At 34.7% G+C, this 20,641-nt stretch overlaps 2 protein-coding genes across 3 annotated transcripts; one reads left to right on the forward strand and one right to left on the reverse strand.

Moving 5' to 3' along the window:
• The first annotated feature begins 1,403 nt into the window (after positions 1-1,403).
• LOC111984549 (ankyrin repeat-containing protein At5g02620) lies at positions 1,404-7,535 on the forward strand. Its single transcript, XM_024016175.2, has 3 exons — positions 1,404-2,577; positions 4,210-4,619; positions 6,303-7,535. Exons 1-3 carry the CDS (start codon positions 2,031-2,033, stop codon positions 7,161-7,163), a joined length of 1,818 nt encoding a protein of 605 aa, XP_023871943.1. The 5' UTR covers positions 1,404-2,030; the 3' UTR covers positions 7,164-7,535.
• Positions 7,536-8,978: 1,443 nt separating this feature from the next.
• On the reverse strand, positions 8,979-15,927 carry LOC111984579 (type I inositol polyphosphate 5-phosphatase 12). 2 transcript variants are annotated; one of them, XM_024016206.2, is made up of 11 exons: positions 14,960-15,920; positions 14,136-14,388; positions 13,056-13,872; positions 12,261-12,385; positions 11,998-12,082; positions 11,462-11,627; positions 11,319-11,359; positions 10,961-11,231; positions 10,631-10,754; positions 10,191-10,551; positions 8,979-9,582 (listed from the first exon to the last, which is right to left on the reverse strand). In XM_024016206.2, exons 1-11 carry the CDS (start codon positions 15,819-15,821, stop codon positions 9,181-9,183), a joined length of 3,507 nt encoding a protein of 1,168 aa, XP_023871974.2. In that variant the 5' UTR covers positions 15,822-15,920; the 3' UTR covers positions 8,979-9,180. The 2 variants fall into 2 exon arrangements, with proteins under 2 accessions (XP_023871974.2, XP_065622687.1); XM_065766615.1 differs by having other exon boundaries at positions 11,319-11,627; positions 14,960-15,927.
• Between the last annotated feature and the right edge of the window lie 4,714 nt (positions 15,928-20,641).

Below are 20,641 nucleotides of genomic sequence, written 5' to 3' on the forward strand. Positions count from 1 at the left end.
AAATGAGTGTCAAGCGATGGTCTCGTGAACTTTTTGACAGAATTTTGCTTGAACAAAAATGATTTAATTAACGTGAGCATTTGAAGTTAAATTCTTCAATACTGTTTCTTGTCACGACTTTAATACAAATCAAACTTAATTAACTTACAATAATTTTGATTCTACACAAAAATTTAACCAACAATCTAAACCCAACCATAATTGTAATATACTAATATGTGACATAAAAAGTCAATTGTATAATATTTCTTTCTTGAAAAAAAAGGATGATGTTCTACCAAACATACTTATAACATATGACATAAAAAAGTCATTGTATAATGGAGTATTTCAAAGGAAGATAAATAAAATAAAATCCTCATAATGCAAGTGTAGAATACGATTATATCTCCTATAAGTAGTGTGTAAAACATAACGCTAATATTTTTATATGTATTTTTTAATTATTTATAGCAATTTATATTTAATAAATTGTAATCTCCATTAGACACACGCGCGCGCGCACAATATATATATATATATATAATAATTAAGTCTATATTTGTGTGAAAATTCCTTCTAAAGATTTGAACTTCGACCTTTACTTCTCTCACCTATCATGCCAAGAGTGCACGGTGGTCCAGTTAAATATTTTTTAAGAGAGAAATTTTACCATCTTCCTATGAGCTCTTCATTTAATTATATCATACTAAAAATGTATAATAATTCTAAGGAAGAATATTTTACTTACAATATAATCTTTTTAAAATTTTAAAAGGCATATGTAAAATAAGATCCTATTTTCCCTAAGCATTTTTTCAATTAAAAAAATTATTTTTGTAGTAATTTGTCTTCAATAATTTGTAAGTTAAGCAAGATTGGAATTATTTGAAACCAAGTTTCTTATTTAAGGACAAAAGATCAATTAATTGAAACCCATAAATGGTAAGCAAAGTTGAATATTTTATGTGATTGGAGCAATTTTATCATCACCTTTAAGCTTTTCCATAGCTTATGACAAATAAACCAATATATGCGATTATTAAAAGTAAAAAAAAAAAAAAAATAGAATATTAAAAAAAAAAAAAAAAACGAAAGAAAAAATATATATCGCATTATTCTGTTTCCTGACTTTTAACTTTATTAATAATCAATTGTTTTGTATGTGTTTCTCACTTGTTTCAATTTTTTTGTTTTATCTTTTGGCTGATTTTTATAAGTTTGGTTTACGGAGATAATGACCTCTGTTTTAAAAGACAATAGTCCAGATGGATGGATTATACTTTATACCATTTCTTAAATTAAATTAAGAAAGAAATTCCATAAAGTATTATATTTATAAATAAAATAAAATAAATAAAATAAACCACCATTGTCCTTGTCCTTAATTTTTTTGGTGGTGCCTCCTCTATCTTCAGTTACTTCAAGATAAAGTAGCTTTAAAAAAGAAATGTGGCAGTATGTGCATGCTTTCGGCAATTACTAGAGAATCATACATATAATACATTTTTTAATTGCTATTTGGTGTGTTTGCTCTACAGAGTAAAAATACTGATATTCTCTCAGTTTCACTTTCTGGGTTTCCCAGAAAAAGCATCAGGTTTTGAGTTCCTGATCTGTTCAATTTCTTATCACTTGTGGAAATCAGTTTCTGGGTTTTCACTTTTCAGATTCACTGGAAGTGCCAACTGGGTTTTCTTTCTCAACATTAAAAAAAAGCATCTTTTAGAGCTCAAATTGCAGTTTCTAGCTTTTCTAATCATTGGGGCTGCTATCTATTTTCTTTGAGCACCAGCTCGTGAAGAATAAAGGTTTTGATTCCTAAAAAAAATGGGTGATTTTCAGTGTAAATGGTAAAGTTGGAATCTTTAAGTTCAAAATTTTCTTTATGCTTGTCTGATGAATCTGTCAAAGTTGTGGATGGGTCTATAGAACCTGAGAATCAGAGTTCCAAGCTTTGGTTGGTGAGTCATTGTTGAAAGAGAAATGATATCACAGATACAAGAAAGTGGGTCTCTCTGAGTTTTAAAGGTAAGTTTTTGAGTGTGATCATGGAGAAACAGAGCAGCTTTAAGGGAGCTACAATGGAGAAACAAAGCAGTTTTAAGGGAGCTACTATGGAGAAACAACAGAGTTTTAAAGGGGTTATGGAAAAACAACAGAGTTTTAGAGGGGTTATGGAAAAACAGCAGAGTTTCAGAGGGGTTATGGAGAAACAAAAGAGTTTTAGAGGATTTATGGAGAAGCAGAAGAGCTTTCGGATAGTGATGGAAAAGCAGCTGAGTTTCATGGGTGGTGAGAGGAAGAGAGGCAAGGATTCACCAGGGAAAAGAGGTGACTTGCCCTTTCATTTGGCTGCTAGGGCAGGGAACTTGAGTAGAGTTAGAGAGTTTCTTCAGAATTGTGATGGTAATGACGCAAAGGAATTGTTGGCAAAGCAGAACCAGGAGGGGGAGACAGCCCTTTATGCTGCTGCAGAGAATGGATATGCTTCGGTTGTGGGGGAGATGTTGAAATATTCAGACTTGCAAACTGCATCTATCACTGCTAGGAACGGCTTTGATCCATTACATGTTGCAGCAAAGCAGGGTCATCTTGGTAAGAATATCATCTGATTGCCTGTCTGGTTATAGATAATCCTCATTATTGTTACTTTTTATGCACAATTTTATAAGTAATATGTGTTGGGTTCGAGTCCAGGAATTAGACTCTTCCAAACCTGCGGAAGTAGGAGCTTTGTGCACTAGATATGACCTTTTAATGTTTTTTGATTAGTAAAATATGACCTTTTAATGTTATAAGTAATTCGTTAATTGTAACTCTCTTGATTTTGATATAAATCTTGATCTTTTATAATAGCTTAACCATTTTGGCCAACCAGTAGGTATTAATCATGTAGAACTGACATGGTTATCAAATTCTACATGCGTCTACAAAATTGGCTTTTTAAAGTTTCTTCACACCAATTTGCAGGATGCTAGCTCTTCTTATTTACTTCATGTCATGTCATTCAAAAATATCATGGCTGGGCCTCATCGAAAATGGAAGGGAACTTGCTTTTTCCACCAAAATAGATAGTCTTTGATCATTATCCCATCTTCATTCTTCAGTTTCTTTATTTGGTTGATTGGCTTTTGGATGCCCTTAAAAATGTTATTTGCCCCATTTATCTTTCCATAGCAGGTTGATTACTGCTCCATCCAAGGTGGAGTAGTCAAAAAATAGAATTTGGAACCTTGTAATGATTCAAGTAGTTATAACAGAAAAGAAAAAAAATAAATAAATTGTAGAAGCTTGATGATCAAAATAAATGATATCATTTGTTAAAAAAAAAAAAAAAAAAACTTCTTAATTTTTCCTTGTATGCTTATTTTAAGTGTGATGAAAATACAGATTCTTTCCTTAGTCATGACTATATATATTTAAGTGAAAAAGAGTACTGGAAATATGTTCTCTATTTCTGTGGTATCTCAATGATTGTATGATCCTGTAACTCTTAATCAAGATGAAGAGTGGACATGCTCTAAACTGTACATTTTTCACTATTGTACTTTCTAATTTTGAAGCGATGAGGATCTGATCTATTGTAGGTTAGAGATATAGTTTGGTAAAAGGCTTCTCTCTCTCTCTCTCTGGATATGAACTTTTTTCTTATCAAGCCACTTAATTGCTAATAATGCAGTAAGCTCTGTGTGTGTGTGTGTGTTTTCTGTTCTGTTTCTGGGGGAAGGGATGGCAAAGAAAGCAGTAAACCATATGTGTGTTCTGTTTTGCTAGGTAATCTATATGTGCATAAGTGCATTCATTTTAAGTTAAGTCGTTTAGAACTCTCACTTACATTACTGTTTTCTGAAGTTGTAAAATATGGCATAAGCAATCTCTTTTTTCCCTCCCTCTTTAGAGGATTTCATGGAATGCATGAAACTATAGGAATCATGTGCAAGTTTGTGTGCAATTTTATGCGTATGTGTGTTACTGTCTTTCTTTATTGATTGCTTCAGGCTGTCAATAAGACTTCACAATATAAAATAGTTAACTTGAATACTTGATAATTAAATTGATATCTTTCTTTTGCAGATTATAATTGTTGTTATGTTTGTAGATTAATTTTATGGGTAGAAATGCTAAGTATATTTTGGGAAATACCAATGGTAATATCTTATTTATAGTCATGGAGGTTTTTATATTTTCTCTTTATTCTGACAAAGGGAATGATAAAAATTCTTGCAGAGGTGTTGAAGGAACTTTTGAATGTATTCCCCAACTTGGCCATGACTGCAGATCTAACCAATTCAACTGCCTTACACACAGCTGCTACTCAGGGGCACATTGACATAGTCAACCTTCTTTTAGAAACAGACTCCAACCTTGTTAAGATAGCCAAGAATAATGGTAAGACTGTTCTTCATTCAGCAGCCAGGATGGGGCACTTGGAGGTTGTGAAGTCCCTACTTAAGAAAGACCCAAGTACTGTTTTTAGGACTGATAAAAAAGGACAGGCTGCATTGCACATGGCTGTGAAAGGGCACAACGAGGAGATTCTGCAGGAGTTGATAAAACCTGACCCGTCAGTTTTGAGTTTGGAGGATAATAAGGGAAATACAGCATTGCATGTTGCCACGAAGAAGGGCCGCATTGAGGTTCTTCCTCATTTCTTTATCTTTCAACTGTTTTCTTTTTTAATTTTAGATAAATATACTAAGTGAATTATGCTTTACAAATTATGCCTGTGCTCTTATTACTTAAATAAATTAATAATTATATCAACTAGTTGATCTTTTCCTTTTCCTTAAAAAAAAAAAAAAAAAAAAATCTTAGAGTTCTTTTAACAGAATATGTTATTGTAAGACAGGCTTCATTTGTCATTCAATATTAGAGTTCAACAGTTTTGACTTTTACCGGCTAGTAATTTAAGGTTTATCACATTGATTCTCACATGCTCTTCATTGACATCATACATACACATCACCAATTTTACGTTTGAAACTTGGACATTGCACGTGAAATTATGGATGTCGTATGTATAGTGTAAATCAACAAGTGTGTAAGAACAATTTCCCTTCTATTAAACTCCCCCATTGGTTTGGGAAATGTTCCAACCTATGAGATGCATTGAATGACCAAATCCTGTAAAAGTCTAGAACTGCAATTCTTTTTATTTGACTTTGGAGTGCCAAATTTATATTGCATTTATAAAAGGGAATTTTTCAGTCAAGTGGATAGTTATGAGTGGATAAACCATCTTGGTAAAAAGCCCAGTTCAAAATTGATTAGATTGATATTGGTATTGCTATTGCTCACTCCTGGGGGATCAGGAGTAAGGGTATAATGTTTGGTTCACTGTCTTGAGGCTCCAAACTTGGCCAACAATATGAACTGAACTTCTTCAATTTGAACAATTAGCAAATTGTGTTTTTTGATTGAGTTATATGTTGGGTTGTCTATGTCTCCTTTAGCCTATAGTGTTGACCAAAATAATTAAACCTGCAATTTTGACACCTAATGCCCATCGTTCATAACCAAAATTTCTTTCCCCATCATTTTGATTTTTAAAAAAGGAAGAAATAGAAGAAGAAAGAAAACAATAGGGGGAGAGTCCTTTTTCTTCTGCTTCTTTCACTTAGGTTACTTAAAAGGATGATTTAATAATTTATAGTTGGTGCTGTTTCTGGGTATGAGATGTTGCCATGTTCTAACTTATTTGTAGTTGGTATGTTCGACACTGTCAACATAAAATGTGTTTTTGACATTGGCTTGGATAATACTGTATTTCTTCTTTCATCGCTTTTAGATATTCACGTAATGTATAGCTTATAATATCACTTCTGTCTAAGTCATAACTCCCTTTATTAGTTTATAACATTATGATGCATTGTCTTCCAAGGACAGTTTTTATATTATTTAAGTTGTGATCTGTTTTTCCTGGATTTTTCAATTAAAGGAAAACTTTTTTTTTGGTCTTGCTTGTCTGGTTAGTACAAAACATGCTCATGTACACTACATTTCCTAATTCTTGGGAGTCACCATGGAAAGGTCCTTGTCAGTAGCAGAATTTTAGTAAGAAGATCATACGACTTGATTGAGTGAGGAGGGAATATCTTTCACAATCCTAATAGCAGGGCCTAAGATGAAAACATAGGGGGTACCATGTGACTAGGATTTTAACCAACACAAGCTGTCTGACCAGATATTGAATTCTGTTACTAATAAAAGATTGAAAAATATTGGACATATCCTAAACTTCTTTTTTAACTTTTATTTAAATCATTTTTTAAAATGTTGGGTTTTTACAGTTATTGAAATTTTCCTTTATGCCATTGCAGAATGTACGTTGTTTGTTATCAGTTGAGGGTATTAAAATCAATGCAATGAACAAGGCTGGAGAGACCCCCCTTGACATTGCTGAAAGATATGGAACTCCTGAACTTGTCTCCATTTTAAGGGAAGCAGGGGCTGCCAATTCTAAAGACCTAGGAAAACCGCCAAGTCCAGCAAAGCAACTTAAGCAGACTGTCAGTGACATAAAACATGATGTCCAGTCACAACTCCAACAGACCCGTCAAACTGGTGCAAGGGTCCAGAAAATTGCAAAGAGGCTAAAGAAGCTTCATATTAGTGGCCTCAACAATGCTATAAACTCTGCAACTGTTGTTGCTGTTCTCATTGCTACTGTTGCTTTTGCAGCCATTTTCACTGCACCTGGCCAGTATGTTCAGGAAAAACAAGATGGAACTTCACTTGGACAGGCCCAGATAGCTCAAAAAGCAGCTTTCCTAATTTTCTTTGTGTTTGATAGCCTGGCATTGTTCATTTCCCTAGCAGTTGTTGTAGTCCAAACATCTGTGGTTGTAATAGAACCGAAGGCAAAGAGGCAGCTTGTGTTTGTGATTAACAAGCTTATGTGGCTAGCTTGTCTCTTCATTTCTGCTGCCTTCATTTCTCTGACTTATGTGGTGGTGGGCTCGAATGCCCAGTGGCTCGCTGTGTGTACTACAGTATTAGGTGCTACAATCATGCTCACTACTATTGGTTCCATGTGTTATTGTGTCATTATACATAGAATGGAGGAAAAACAATTGAGGAGCCTAAGGAAAGTTGAGAGTCAATCTCGTTCTTTCACCAATTCTATGGCATCAGAGCCTGAGATTTTGAACCATGAATATAAGAGAATGTATGCACTCTGAGTTGAGGTTTTCCATGAGTGTATGAAGAAAAGAAACAAGTACTTGGCATCAGCAACCAAGAAAAGAAGGCATTAAGGTTGTTCAAGTCATCTTTCCTTGCTTTACACCTTCACAAGAAACCTTCATTTAAAGGGGTACCACGATTTCCTTCCCCTGCTGGGTCGTCTATGGTATCGACATTGCCATAAATCTAGATAAGTATTCAAATTTTATCCTAGAGATCAGTGTAGAATTTGTTAGAAGCTCAAGAGCAGGATAAGGTGCCAACTATTGATGTCTATGCAAATATATGCTTGAGTTTATATATAATCCAACTATGTGCAAATGCTGTAGTGGCTTATGATGTTTATAATTTGTTCAGAATTGCTTTTCTCTTAGGTGTTTCTATTCTCTTCCAAATTTGTTATTGATTTTATTGCCATGTGACTGTGGCATGGAGCATTAAAAATGATTAGCTTACGGTGTCTGACAGCAATTTTGAGGAAGAATAACATCCAAGTGACCATGGCATGATACACAGAATGGGTTTTCAGTTATAGAAGAAGTACTTTTTAATATTCCCTTTTATGGCTTTGGCTGCTATTTATTCTTTGCAGTAATAGACATTTGAGTGTGGATTTGTAAACCCGTTAGATCACTTGATAAGTTTGACCATAAATTCCCAAAGAAAGAAAGAATGCAAATGTCATCAATTGAAAAGATTGGTTTTAGTTGCAGACTTGCAGGCTTTTTAGGATTAACAGCTAGGACTGGGCCACCTGCTAAGGTTTTTTTTTTCTTTTTTCGACTAATTTATTTATTTATATTTCTTATAAATAGTTTAACATATTTTCTTTATGCTTTAATCCTAGCTTGATTTAAGGGAGTTGACGTAATTTTGATAACGTACCAAAACAATCTGATTTTGATTCATTGTTGACTCTGAATTTCCTGATTTCTCATGGTAACAATTTGTATAGCAAATTTGACCCAAAAAGGATAAAGTTTGGCTATAGCTCCACTTAATATCAATGTCTTTTTATTGAATATGATCTTTGAAAAATTCACAATTGAATTATATTTTCTTTTTATATTCTTAATGTTTGGAAAATAAAATCCTAAAAAAAAAAGTTATATAATTAATCACATGTTTAAATTTCAAGTTTTTGTATTTTAAAATTATGCATAAAAATAAGTTTATGGATCAAATAGTAAATAACATATGTTTTACACAAAGTTTGATATGTGTGTTAAAAACATAAAAAATATGTAATTCAATAGTTAGATTTTCAAAATATGTAACAATTTTAATTTTTTAATTTTAGTGGAAATTGGAGCCAAATTTTGTCCCATTTTAAATCAATCATTTTTAATAAATACTATTGTTGCTTCTTTTAATGTCACTTTTACACAGGTTCATGACTATACCACATTTACTAGTACCATTTTTAAGGAGGATGGTGAACTCTATGTCACTACATTTATTATTCTTATTGTAATTTGAAAAATATTTCTGGAACTAAAGAAATGGCCATAAGAGAAAAAGGATTGCTCCAGCCTCGGATCCCTTTACTCAGCTGTTACACATAAAAACCAATTTATGAATAAAGCAAGTAAATCACTAGCAAAATAAGTCACAGTGGCTCTACTCTTAAGTAGTCCGTATCTATTTTACAAAGAAAATTGGCACCCGTGGAGGCCAAGAAAACACCTGTAAGAGTTAGAAACTAAAGCAGCTCAATTTTCCTGCTTGTTACATTTTCCTTTCTGTCGTTTTGAACAACCCATTTGTCCAAAATTACAATGTGCATTTTACTAAAAAAGAATGGAGTTAAATAGTTGGAAGTGTATGAACTGATGCATTAATATAATAGATGATAAAACAAATTGAAACTGTTGTAAGATGACTGTATTGGCAACCAGGCTCCACAAAGTATTTACATCAAGATTTTCCAGTCAAAGCACTTGCCCTGGTGATGCATCTATATCTGCCATAAACTATTAGTCTTTGTTTCTAGCTTCATGGGGGGTTTTGCTTCTAGCTTCTTGGGTGGTTTTTGCTTGGGGTTTTGCTTCTAGCTTCTTGGGGGGTTTTGATATGTTGGGAGTCATCAATTGCGTCAGTCAGTGTACTTAGTTGCCGGAGATCAGACCGATGAATCAAGCCTCCTTGGTACTTTCTAGAATGGTTGGATTTTGAGTCAATGCGGATTGACTTGCCCGAGTAGCAATGACGGACACGGACTCTGTGATTATAGCTATGGGTTGAGCAACTGCCACACACATTTATGACCAAGAACACTTCCTTGTCTCGAGTGTCTTCACTCCACCAGTTTTGTGGGATGCCATCAACATACTCTTCTAGGGTGTGAAAGTCCTTGTGACTTACTGAGACCTCCACAAATTCTTCAGGGTTAATTATGCCGGCTGCTGGTGTGACCTAATGTGAACACAATACAAGAACAAACAATAAATCAGGATTAAGGCAAAAATCCACCTTGTGGCAATTATCAATGTTGTTAAACTAAATAAAGCCACTTATTTTCATCATAAACGGGAGAAAGTATAACATTTTTCATAGTGCAGTCATACTTCTACACAGAAAACAAAATAAATAAATACATAAAAATAAAAACTGATGAAAATAAGCTCATCCTAATGTAGAGTAGAATACATCTCTTTAGTATTTGTGCATTTTAAGCCACTGCTAACAGGAAATGTGATAGCAGGTATGCTATTCTGACCATTCTTGTATTGATGAACATTATGTACAAGTTCTATGTGATCATTTGAGTGCATGCATGCACACAGATATCCCTAAAACAGATATAAAGGTTAAATTAAAATATGTATTATATTTATTTATGACATTGCACATGACACAAGATACTTGTGATAAATTGCAGATATTTGGGCTTCGATCATGGGATATTGCCAAGGTGATTTGCTCCTAGAAACTGATATATAGAAGTAATTCAAAATTTTATAGGGTGTTGTGGGGGAAAAAAAGATAAAAAGTTTATGCTAACAAAAGGCAGAACACAATACCTCAAGCCATCTTGGAAGGCCAAAGCCTCCTCTTGGGCGAAGTTCAGGTGTTTCTCCATCTTCCTTGACAGTTGACTGACCTTCACACATGATTTTATATATAACCATATCCTTGGCATATTTGTTGGTGATTCTCACAATGGTTGATTCCTGGTTTTGAAGAACTATGTTGTTGGTGCTCACTGTGGTTTCTGGAATATAACTTAATCCTTCAAGAATAGACCTGATTTTCTCATTGGACCTATAAATTCTTCCAAACTCCCGTCTCCTTACTGATTTATCACCATGAGCAATTTTCACATTGAATATACACCGGACAGGTTTATGATCACTGTCAGTCACATCCATGCATGCCTCATACCTGTCAAAAATGAAGACCAAGTTTTACCAAAAAACAAACCAAGAAGATAACAGCAATCTATCCTAATCACACAACATACTGTAAAATTGATGACACAACAGGGCACTCTAAACTGGAATTGGTCACTGAAGTGGCACGATTGTCACGATATATTATCCGGTCACACCAGGCAGGAATACGCTTCTTCTCACCAGAATCATACCCTGGAAAGATAGTGAAAGTCATCAAAGTCATGCTACCAAGAAACCAATGAAAACAGAAAAAACACAATCAAAGTAAATGTCAATCCACTTCCTCTTCAGAGATTACAGATGAAAGTACCAATCAATTTCAAATGTTAATGCTATAAATCAAGTAGCTCATACAGTAAATGCTAAAATTCTTACAAACAAGTGTTACTAATGTGTACCTGCTAAACCTGCTTGGTGCTTTTCAAATTTGTATGTTGGAGGGAATCTTATGAGTGCCTCCCGCATTCCTTGGAAAACTTTCCCAGATTGCATCTCTGCCCTGAGCTGATCTTTTTCTCTGAGCCAATCAAAGCATCTTTGCGAAACAAAGTCCCTCGCCTCATCATAAGATATACCAAAAAGACGGTAATTAAAGTCACCAAGAAATACAACCATATCCGCTTCAGACAACTCAGGCTTTGGTTCTTCAGAGTTGCCACCTGCAGCAGCCTGTCAAAGCAGAAAAGCCTTGCAACTGTTAGCCAATGAAAGTAGAAGAAGAAACAAGAAACCAAGTCAACAAAAATAAAAACTTACATTTGCAGCTCGAAGCACCTGGGCAGAAGTTGTGACACCAGCTGCAACAGAGAGGGCAAACGAAAAGCCAGAAGAATAAAGCAGCCAAAATAAATATGTGGAGAAGACAAGAGAGCAAAACAAAAACAGGTATGGCACCATACCAGCTGCATTGTTAAGTAGATTTGATGACCGGCTGAAGACCATATTTCGATATATGTGATCAAAATCTGCATTGCGGCGATTGACAGCTTCCAGATGTGCAGCCAAGTGACAGTTCACAAAGCAAACTATCCGATCATATACTCTGATTCTCAAACCTACACCTCCCTGTTTGAACAGTCGTAGCCAAGTCAATGTTATAAACTGAAGAAGTCAGGAAAAAAAAAATTATACAAGAAACAGTGCCATTAACTGAAAGAATGGTTTTGGACAGGTACTTCATTTCTGTAAAACCAAAATGTCAATTCAAGATTACACATTTTTACTCTCATTGAGAACAAGGGCGTTTAGATAAGTAAAGGAGAACACAGTAACATAAAAAGATCCCCCCCAATTAAAAGATTATTTTACAAAAGTTATTTCCATGCAACCATGAAGAGGTTATTCACAGATAAAATAACATTATATTGAACTTCAGATAACATGATGATCATGACCATAAAGTAATTACTTTCCAACATTTCAAAAATATACAAACCTTGTTACCGATTGCACGACCAAAGCCACAAGGAACAGCTCCAGCATCAATGTCCCCTACAAATGGTCTAAGATCCTTTTTCACCCTAATTGAAGAATATTAAGGTATTATATAAGAAATGACAAAATTATAGAAATGTAGATACTCTAAGGACATCAATAGGACAAGTTAGGATGCCGCATTGAAGAAAAGGAAAGATAAAATGCAAAGTTAACAGGTAATTAGAGGATAAATCTCAAATACATTTCCATATAATTGCTTACCAGAGGGATATAAGCAAGCCTGCAAGCTGCCTAGAACCCATACGCTCAAAAGTTCCTGATTCATCTAAGGCCTTTCCTATTGTGTCCAACCACCATTGTCCAACAGAACTCCCTTCAAGTCCTACCTACATTTGAAAGGGAAGAGGTATATAAATAAATAGATACCCTGGCATACACACAAGAGAGAGAGAGAGAGAGAGAGAGAGAGAGAGAGAGTAAAAGCAGTATAGGGATAAAACTTTGGTTGATGATCACATGGTCGGTTGGACTTCATGCTAGTGATACAATGAACTTTTACACGTGGATGAAAATCATGGACAATCAGAAACATCATATTGCACAAACAGGGCTTCTTTTTTCAGGATGCAAAAATTTTGCTAACAATTTTCCCAGCTTGCATTTGTAAGAAAATTAAGAAAATAACCTAATGCTGAAATGATCTTACATATCATTGTTGCAGAGTGATAGCACAAAAAAAAAGTTTTCAAATCATCTCATAGATTTTAAGTACAGTTTTTCTTTTTCTGATCAGCTTGTACTACTTATACAAGATTGAATCCATGACTCCTCTTCAACTTCCCGTTTAAGGGAATAAGATGCCATGTGATCTAAAAGGCCATTGGCAAACTTCAAGTCCAATTTGTATTTCAACTTTATACTAAAAGAGAGATTATTTGTAAAGCATTTTTTTATTAGAAATTTGTATTCTGTTTATACAGAAAAACTCAAATAGGACTGAAGTAACCACAATCAAGTTGTGAGCAACATCAATTAGGGAAATAAACATGATCTTACAGTTTCTTTTGCTGCTGACATTGCAAGAAAACCCGCACCCATCTCAACTTCTTGCAACCCAACAACAACAATGCCAACATCTGATACAGCCGAACCCAACCATGACATAAGTGAATCATGAGAGGCTCTTCCTTGGCCAACATTCCATGTCCCAACTAAGATTCTGATATGGTCTCGTTTCGTATATTTTAGTTCTTTTCCACCCAATTCTGATCGTATTACACTGTCCAGAGGCCCTGGAGATGTGATGTGCCACCCACGTATACCACCATGAGTAGCTAAGCTAAAAACATAACCAGCCCCAACTGCCAATTTTATGACAGGACTATTATGAGCAACCCATCCTGCAACTAGATTTCCCTCAAGATCCAATACTTGTACAACACCACTCACATAGCCTACATATATTCGTGCCCCGGAAGTGCAAAAGCATTGGACAGCACAAGGATGGAAATTAAATTCTTGCATTCGATTTCCATTCCCATCCCACTGCACAAGTAAGCCATTTGTACATCCACTCCAAATCATTCCATCAGCAGCTAGCACTAGTGCTTCTGTTCTCTTGACATCTTCTACAAATGCACTTGTCCCTTTGGTTGCAACACGACGAACAGCATCTGCAGCTCCTATTATAGCATTGCGTGATCGTTGCAAAAAGCTAGTACCCTGTGATTTCTCCTTTTTCGATGGGGAAACAAATTTTACCTTCATCTCATCTTCTACAGCTTGATCATGCTGTACTGCTGACATGTCAACTCTATTCTCCATCTGACCATCTACATTAAACACTTTTAGAAGCTCCCTTGTGCGAGCATCCCTGTGAAAAGTGAAAACACCAATTCTTAATATACCTAAGAGATGTAATTTGTGATATTATAAAGAATTTCTTCACAAGCAATAAGGCACTTTGAAATGATATTACTTTCCCTGAAAATTCACAACTTTGAAATAGTAAAGTTCAGCCTCTTTTTTCTATGGCAATGTAAGCATCTTATTGAAAATATTTAGTGTTGAAAGATTTAATTATCAAGCACACAGCAACCCTGTACATAAATATACTTATGTGAAAGAGTAGTTTACCAAAGTGAGAAGGACATAGGCCCAGCACTCCAAACTTTAGCTCTAACATTATCAGATAACAAACACCTTATATCTTGAGAAGATATACTACAAACACCATTAACAGAGACTTGGCTCCTTAAGTCCACAAATGACCTCTCCACCAGTAAAGCAGCCATGTGCCTTTCCTCTGCTTTTAGAGAAAGAGATTTTTCAATGGATTCCCATGGCCAGATCTTAATAATACCACCTTCAGCTCCAGACCACAGATCACCTGCATCAAAGCAACATGAATATTTATCTCTATTAGCATTCAAACATCACCAAGATTATGTCATAGAATAATAAGTTCTCGTGATTTTACATGCAAATTACACACCAAACATCAAGCTTACAATAAATCAAGTGATAAGAAAACAATTGGATAAAGTCATTAGTAAATCAAGATAGCGTGCCTTATAACAAGCTTCATATATCCTCCCTTTGCTTAATCATAAAACACAAAAATTGTGAAAAAAATCCCCCATTATATTCCCCATCTCTATTCATATCATTTTTCAAAAGAACACATTAACTAAATGTATGGTAATTTATAAGAAAATAGCAAAACTTGGAAACAGTTTCTTAATTATTGTACCTTAGGTTCTTCAATTGAATTCAATCATATAGATATATTGACTAATACAGAAATACCAATATTCTCTTTTCCAAGGACACTTGAATCGAACCACGTCATTCATTTGTCAATGTAATTTAGCACCTAAGAAATAAGTTGTACCTAAGATTTACCCTCTTAAATAAAAACAGACAAAAAAAATAAAAAAATAAATAAATAAAGAGCTTACCATGAGATGTTAAAACCATTGAAAGAACAGGACCACGATGAGCCTGCCATGAAAGACCTTCTTTGAAAGGATTATCATCCAAAGGCTGATCCATCTTCCAAGATCTAATCTTCCCATCCTTATGCCCAGTCCAAACCACCCTATTCCCACAATCAACCATCACACACATAGTTGGAGACGTGTTCACAGACTCATGAAACGGTGCAGCATCCTCATCACCCCTTCTGACCCTCCCACCAGACCCACCAAGCCCATATCCAGGATCATAAGCACGGTCAAAATCCCACACCCTTATTCCACACTCTTGACCTGCCCATAACTGCGTTTCCGTGCATGCAATGTTCCTCAAAAACTTTCCCACCTGGGTTTCTCTCAAAGGGTGAGGCCTCAACTCAAGGCAAGGCGGGCGGCCAGGATGAACTGGGGCTCGAACCGGAACCTTGAAGATCCCGTTCGTCCCGCCGCTTCCAATGAATTCAGGCAATGCTTGCAATTGCCTGGATTCATCTTGACCATCTTCCATGCAGAGGCCACGGTCCATTCTCTGCGAGAGATAGTCATTAGTATTTCCACCACCACCACCGAAAACTGGTGTCCCGGAAGAAGCTGTGGTGGTGGAGGAGGAGGAGTAAGGAAAGAAATCATCGTCGGAAGAGTCATTGTAGTATTGCTGTTGGTGGTCTTCAAAGCAGCCGGGTACATGAGCCTCGTCTAGGCTATGTTTACGTACTTTGTTGTGTCGCTTTTGAGGAGTCGAGTTTGCACGTAGTTGATGGCTGTGGGATTGGATTTTACGTAGAGGGACGGCGCTTAGTCCAGCCAATGCATCCTTATCATCGTCTTCGATTCTGGTGTCATCCATGCATGAAACAAAGCTTCAAAAAACAGCTAAGAAAGAAAAACCCAGAAAGAGAGAAAGGAAGAAAGAGAGAAAGAAAATGGGAAAAAAGAAAGAGAAAATTTGAAAGGTGGAAAAAAAAGCAGAAGAGAGAGTCAAAAGGGAATGTAACGTTTGTTTCGGAGAAAAATTTGGGGGAAGCAAAGGCGGAGGGTTTGCTGGGAGCTTACGGACAGGAACGTTTCTTCCTTTTATTTCAATTTTGGGTCATGTTACCGGCAATTAGGTGACACAGAAAGTCTATCTAGAAATACCCAAATTTTGACATCTACTCAAAATATTGTTATTTGTAAATAAAAAAGTTATTTTCTTGGTAAGTGATAAGAACCATTAAAACTTACCAAACTCAATAGATATGAAAAAGGCTATTTTTTTTTGTTTTTTTGTTTTTGTTTTTGTTTTTGTATGTAACATAAAAAAATGTAACCAAATTAGGAACAATAATAAAATGCCCAAAAAAAAAAACAAAAAAAAAACAAAAAAACTCAACGAGCACGCTGATATGTCAAACAACTTAAAAGAAAAATGTCTCCTAGTGATTACCACTGCACTGGTTCTTTGTACTTAAAGGATAAATACTCTCACACAACGATGGAGCCACCTTATGGGGGGGCAAAAAAATTGAAAATGTGAGATTAAGGTTAGAAACTCTTAAATATAATAATTATATATATATATATAACACATTTAAAAAAAAAAAAAAAAGACGCTCACAAAATATGGGGAACTAAAAATCTTAAAATTATAAAAAATTTATAAGGTTTCGTTTGAGAGTTCATAAGGAATGAAATGGATAATCATAAGGAATGCAATGGAATGATCATAAGGAATTGAAAAGAATGAATATTTTAAGTAAAGAAATGAATGGAAAAGAAGTTACTGGAATGGAATAAATGGAATTAAGTAATCTTGATTAGATGTTTTAAATAAAGAAATGGAAAAGAATGAAAATAAATGGATTTTTTTTTTTTTTTTGAGAATTTGAAAATAAATGAATGTAAGTAATCTTATTTGGGAGTAACATAAAAGAAATGGAATAGAATCATTTTATGAATATTCTATTAACTCTAATTTTATTATGAAGGGTTGAAATATATGAGATATTTTGAGAGTTTTAGTAAAAAAAATCATTAAATTTAATTTCATTCATTCTCATTCCTCTTAATTTCGAGGGGAATGAAAATTTGAGATTTTAAGGGAATAAAGAAGAATGTGTGTTCCCTCCTACCCATTCCATTCCTTCCTACTTAAACTCCCAAATAAGGGAATGAACTTTCTATTCCCTCCATTAAAACTTTCAAATAAGAGTTGAAGAATATTCTAAAATTATTCTTTTAATTTCTTTCCATTCCATTCTATTCCCTCATCCCAAATGAGACCTAAGTGTTCATGTTATTTTATTTTATTTTTAAAAAAATGACTTAGAAATAAATAAAATAAAATAATTTATGGGACAATTTTTACTTTTTTGTTCACTTAAGGTTTTTTTTTCCCACTTAATTAGTATGTTATATAATTCAATTATAATTAAAATAGTGTTAGTANAATTAGGTTTTTCCTATAAATTCTTTTATACTTTCTTCAGATTGTTACTAAAAAAAAAACGAAGACTTTTACTTTTCCATTTGTAGGATGTAATTGGGTCCAAAAGTAATTTTCAAGTAATATATGTACTTTTCTTTGTTTATGAATAAAGATATGCTTGTTATGTTTTCTTATTTTTTATAGGCTAAATGCAAAGTACACCCTAACGTTTGGAGTGATTGGATTTTACACTCCAACGTTTCGAAACTTTGATTTTACCCCCCCCCCCCCAACGTTGGTCTCGTTAGCAAATTACCCTCTCGGTTAGTTTCTGGTGTTAACTCATGTCATCTTGCTGACGTGAAGTAAGTTCATTGAAGGCTCCAAGTCAGCTACAAGGCGACAAACAGCGGTGGTGACGAGTACGGCCAAGCCAACCACATAGAGAGTCTAGCAACAAACCATCACCCACAAATTTTACAAAAACCCCAAACATTCTGTGCATCTAGGGTCCGTTTGGATACAGCTGAAAACTGAAAACTAAAACTGAAAATTGAAAAACACTGTAGCAAAATAATTTTTAAATGTGAATAGTATTGTGGGACCAATTTTTAATGAAAAGTTGCTGAAAGTGAAATTTGTGGGTCCCGTGAATAATAAAATTTGTGCTAAAAAGTCAAACTTTGCGGCTACTGTTCAATGAACAGTAGCCGCTATAGTAAAATTTAGTTGAAAACGCGTGAAAAAAAAAAATGCTGAAAATGCAGACGCAAATCGTGGTCGTGCAAGCCAAACGAGCACCTAGCAACAAAATCCCAAACAAAAAAAATTGAACAAAAACCTCAACAAACCCAAACAACAAAAGCCCCAGCAAACCCAATAAAAAACCCAAAATTCCAATCCAGCAATGGCAAGAAAAATCCAAAAAAAGAGAGAGAAAGAGAGCCATAGAGAAGAGAAATACCCGTCACCACCACTGTTCCTGCTGTGGAGCTGACTTGGAGCCTTCGATGAACTTACTCATGTCTGGGTTCACGATGCAAGAGCTAGTTCCAGAGCCGATGCGGTGGTCTGAGTTCATAAGGGTTAGGGAGCTTAAGGGCTGGGTTCATGGGTTTAGTTTTTAGGATTTTGAGTTCAAAACGGTGTTGTAACAAAATTTTGTTTGTTTTCTCTTTGGGCAAAACGGCGCTGTTTAGCAATTGCCAGGTCACCACTTCATTTCCTTGCACTTGTGTCGTTTTGAGCTTATTTGGCCAAAAAGAAAAACACATCAGCAGTATGACATGGCAGTTAATACCAGAAACTGACCGAGAGGGTGATTTGCTAACGGGACCAAACGTTGGGGGGTAAAATCAAAGTTTCGAAATGTTGGGGTATAAAATCTAATCACCTCCAAACATTAGGGGTGTAATTTGCAATTTAGCCTTTTTTATATAATTAATTGACTGACAACTCCATCATATAGATCCCTTAGCTTAGGGGGAATTATATGACAGTTTTATATCTATATTGAAATTCTAGAATCCACTTCCGTTCGCAATTCTCAAACTTGCTAACCCATTGTTTTTCAATATGCTTTTTTACAATCAAAAGTAATTTTGTGTTTTCCCCCAACTTTATCGAATCAAAACCACTGAGACCGACCCATATGCGTAAATTTTAATGCTTGCATAATATTTTGGGACATATCACATATGCCTGTAAAACTTGATCACGTATTTTACGTTTTTTGCATTAGAGATGAGTAATCAAATTCAAGTAACACTACTGACTTTGCTTGGGCATCGTGGGGTGCCTATTCTAGATTAGAAGACCCTATGACCTCTAGATCTTAACCTTAGGTTAAACCAATTAAACACAAATGACTAATTCCATCTTAAGAAATTTAAAAGAATGTTAATAATTCCAAGCACTTCATTCACTCCCCCACAATCAATTAAAACCCCGTTGGGCATGTACCTAAGTACAAGTATGGTAAACAATTAACTGAATTAAGGATAAATAGTCTCACAAAACGATGGAGCCACCTTATTGGTGCCATTTTTTTTTTTTAGTGCTACTTAAAAACTTGGTCCAAAATAAAGGAAAAAATCAATTTTGGGCTGAGCAAGAAAAGCCCAAAATTTGAAAAATTACTGACTTCAAACCATTCAAATTGCATCTAAATACCGCACAGCACATGTGACCACATAAATGAGGTGCAGTGCAATTATGATTTTGGCTAAACCAGACCCGCACCACACTACAAATATCCTTACCCATGAACATATGCCAAAAGCCAAATCACTAAGATGCAATTATCTACCAACAACAACTAAGACAAATAATATTGTTTCTTAAGAGATTAGCTATTGCAACAAAATTTGATTTTCACAAACCAAAAATTACTTTTCCTACTTTATATAACATTTGAAATGTCTCATACGGTAATATTTTGGTATCTGGTGTTCTTAAATACTAAATATTAGCATTTAGAACACTTGATGCTAGTACTCTAATACTGGGAATAACTAAGATTTTTTATTTTAAAGTTTTGTTTCACTGCTTTCTAGACCCAAAATGTTTTATAAATAATTTTTTTTAACTGAGTGGTGGACATTTTTGGAATTTGTATTAGCCATTTTGCTTAGAATGGATTTTTCAATTAGTCATTGGGATCACCTTTTACCATCCAACCAATTAAATGACAACAAAAAGGAAAAATTCAGCATCTGTTTGAGAACAAAATCGCAGCAAGAAAACCACTCTCACAACACTTAGATGCAAAAAATAAAAATAAAAATCTAACCCCATTGTATGAACAAAACAAAGACAAAAAAAAAAAAGAATCACAAGCGATCAACAAATCCACACAATGTGAAAAATTTAAAAATAATATTAAAAAAATTTCTAGCAACAAAATCAAATTGATTCTCAAAACATAGAAATGCAAGAGATAAAAAGAAGTGGAAACCTACGGAGCCGCATGGCATCAAGGAAGAAAAGAAAATGAAAATGTAAAAGAAGGACTTAGGGGGTGTTTCTAGTAAGCCCGAGAGAGATCAAAAAAAAGGGAGAGAAGATATCTCTGGGGTGGTGTTTCTAGTAAGCCACGAGAGAGAAAATGTGGATTGGATTTAGGGGCGAGGTGTTTTCTAGGGAGTGATAAATGCTACAAGACCAAGTAATGTGTAAGGACAAAATTTTAGCTACAAACTTGTTCAACCCATGATAGGAAGATGACATTCCTATTGTAGGTTCCAATTACATTTATAGTC

The sequence above is a fragment of the Quercus suber genome, unplaced genomic scaffold, assembly GCF_002906115.3.
Source record: "Quercus suber isolate HL8 unplaced genomic scaffold, Cork oak 2.0 scaffold_725, whole genome shotgun sequence".
Taxonomy (NCBI): domain Eukaryota; kingdom Viridiplantae; phylum Streptophyta; class Magnoliopsida; order Fagales; family Fagaceae; genus Quercus; species Quercus suber.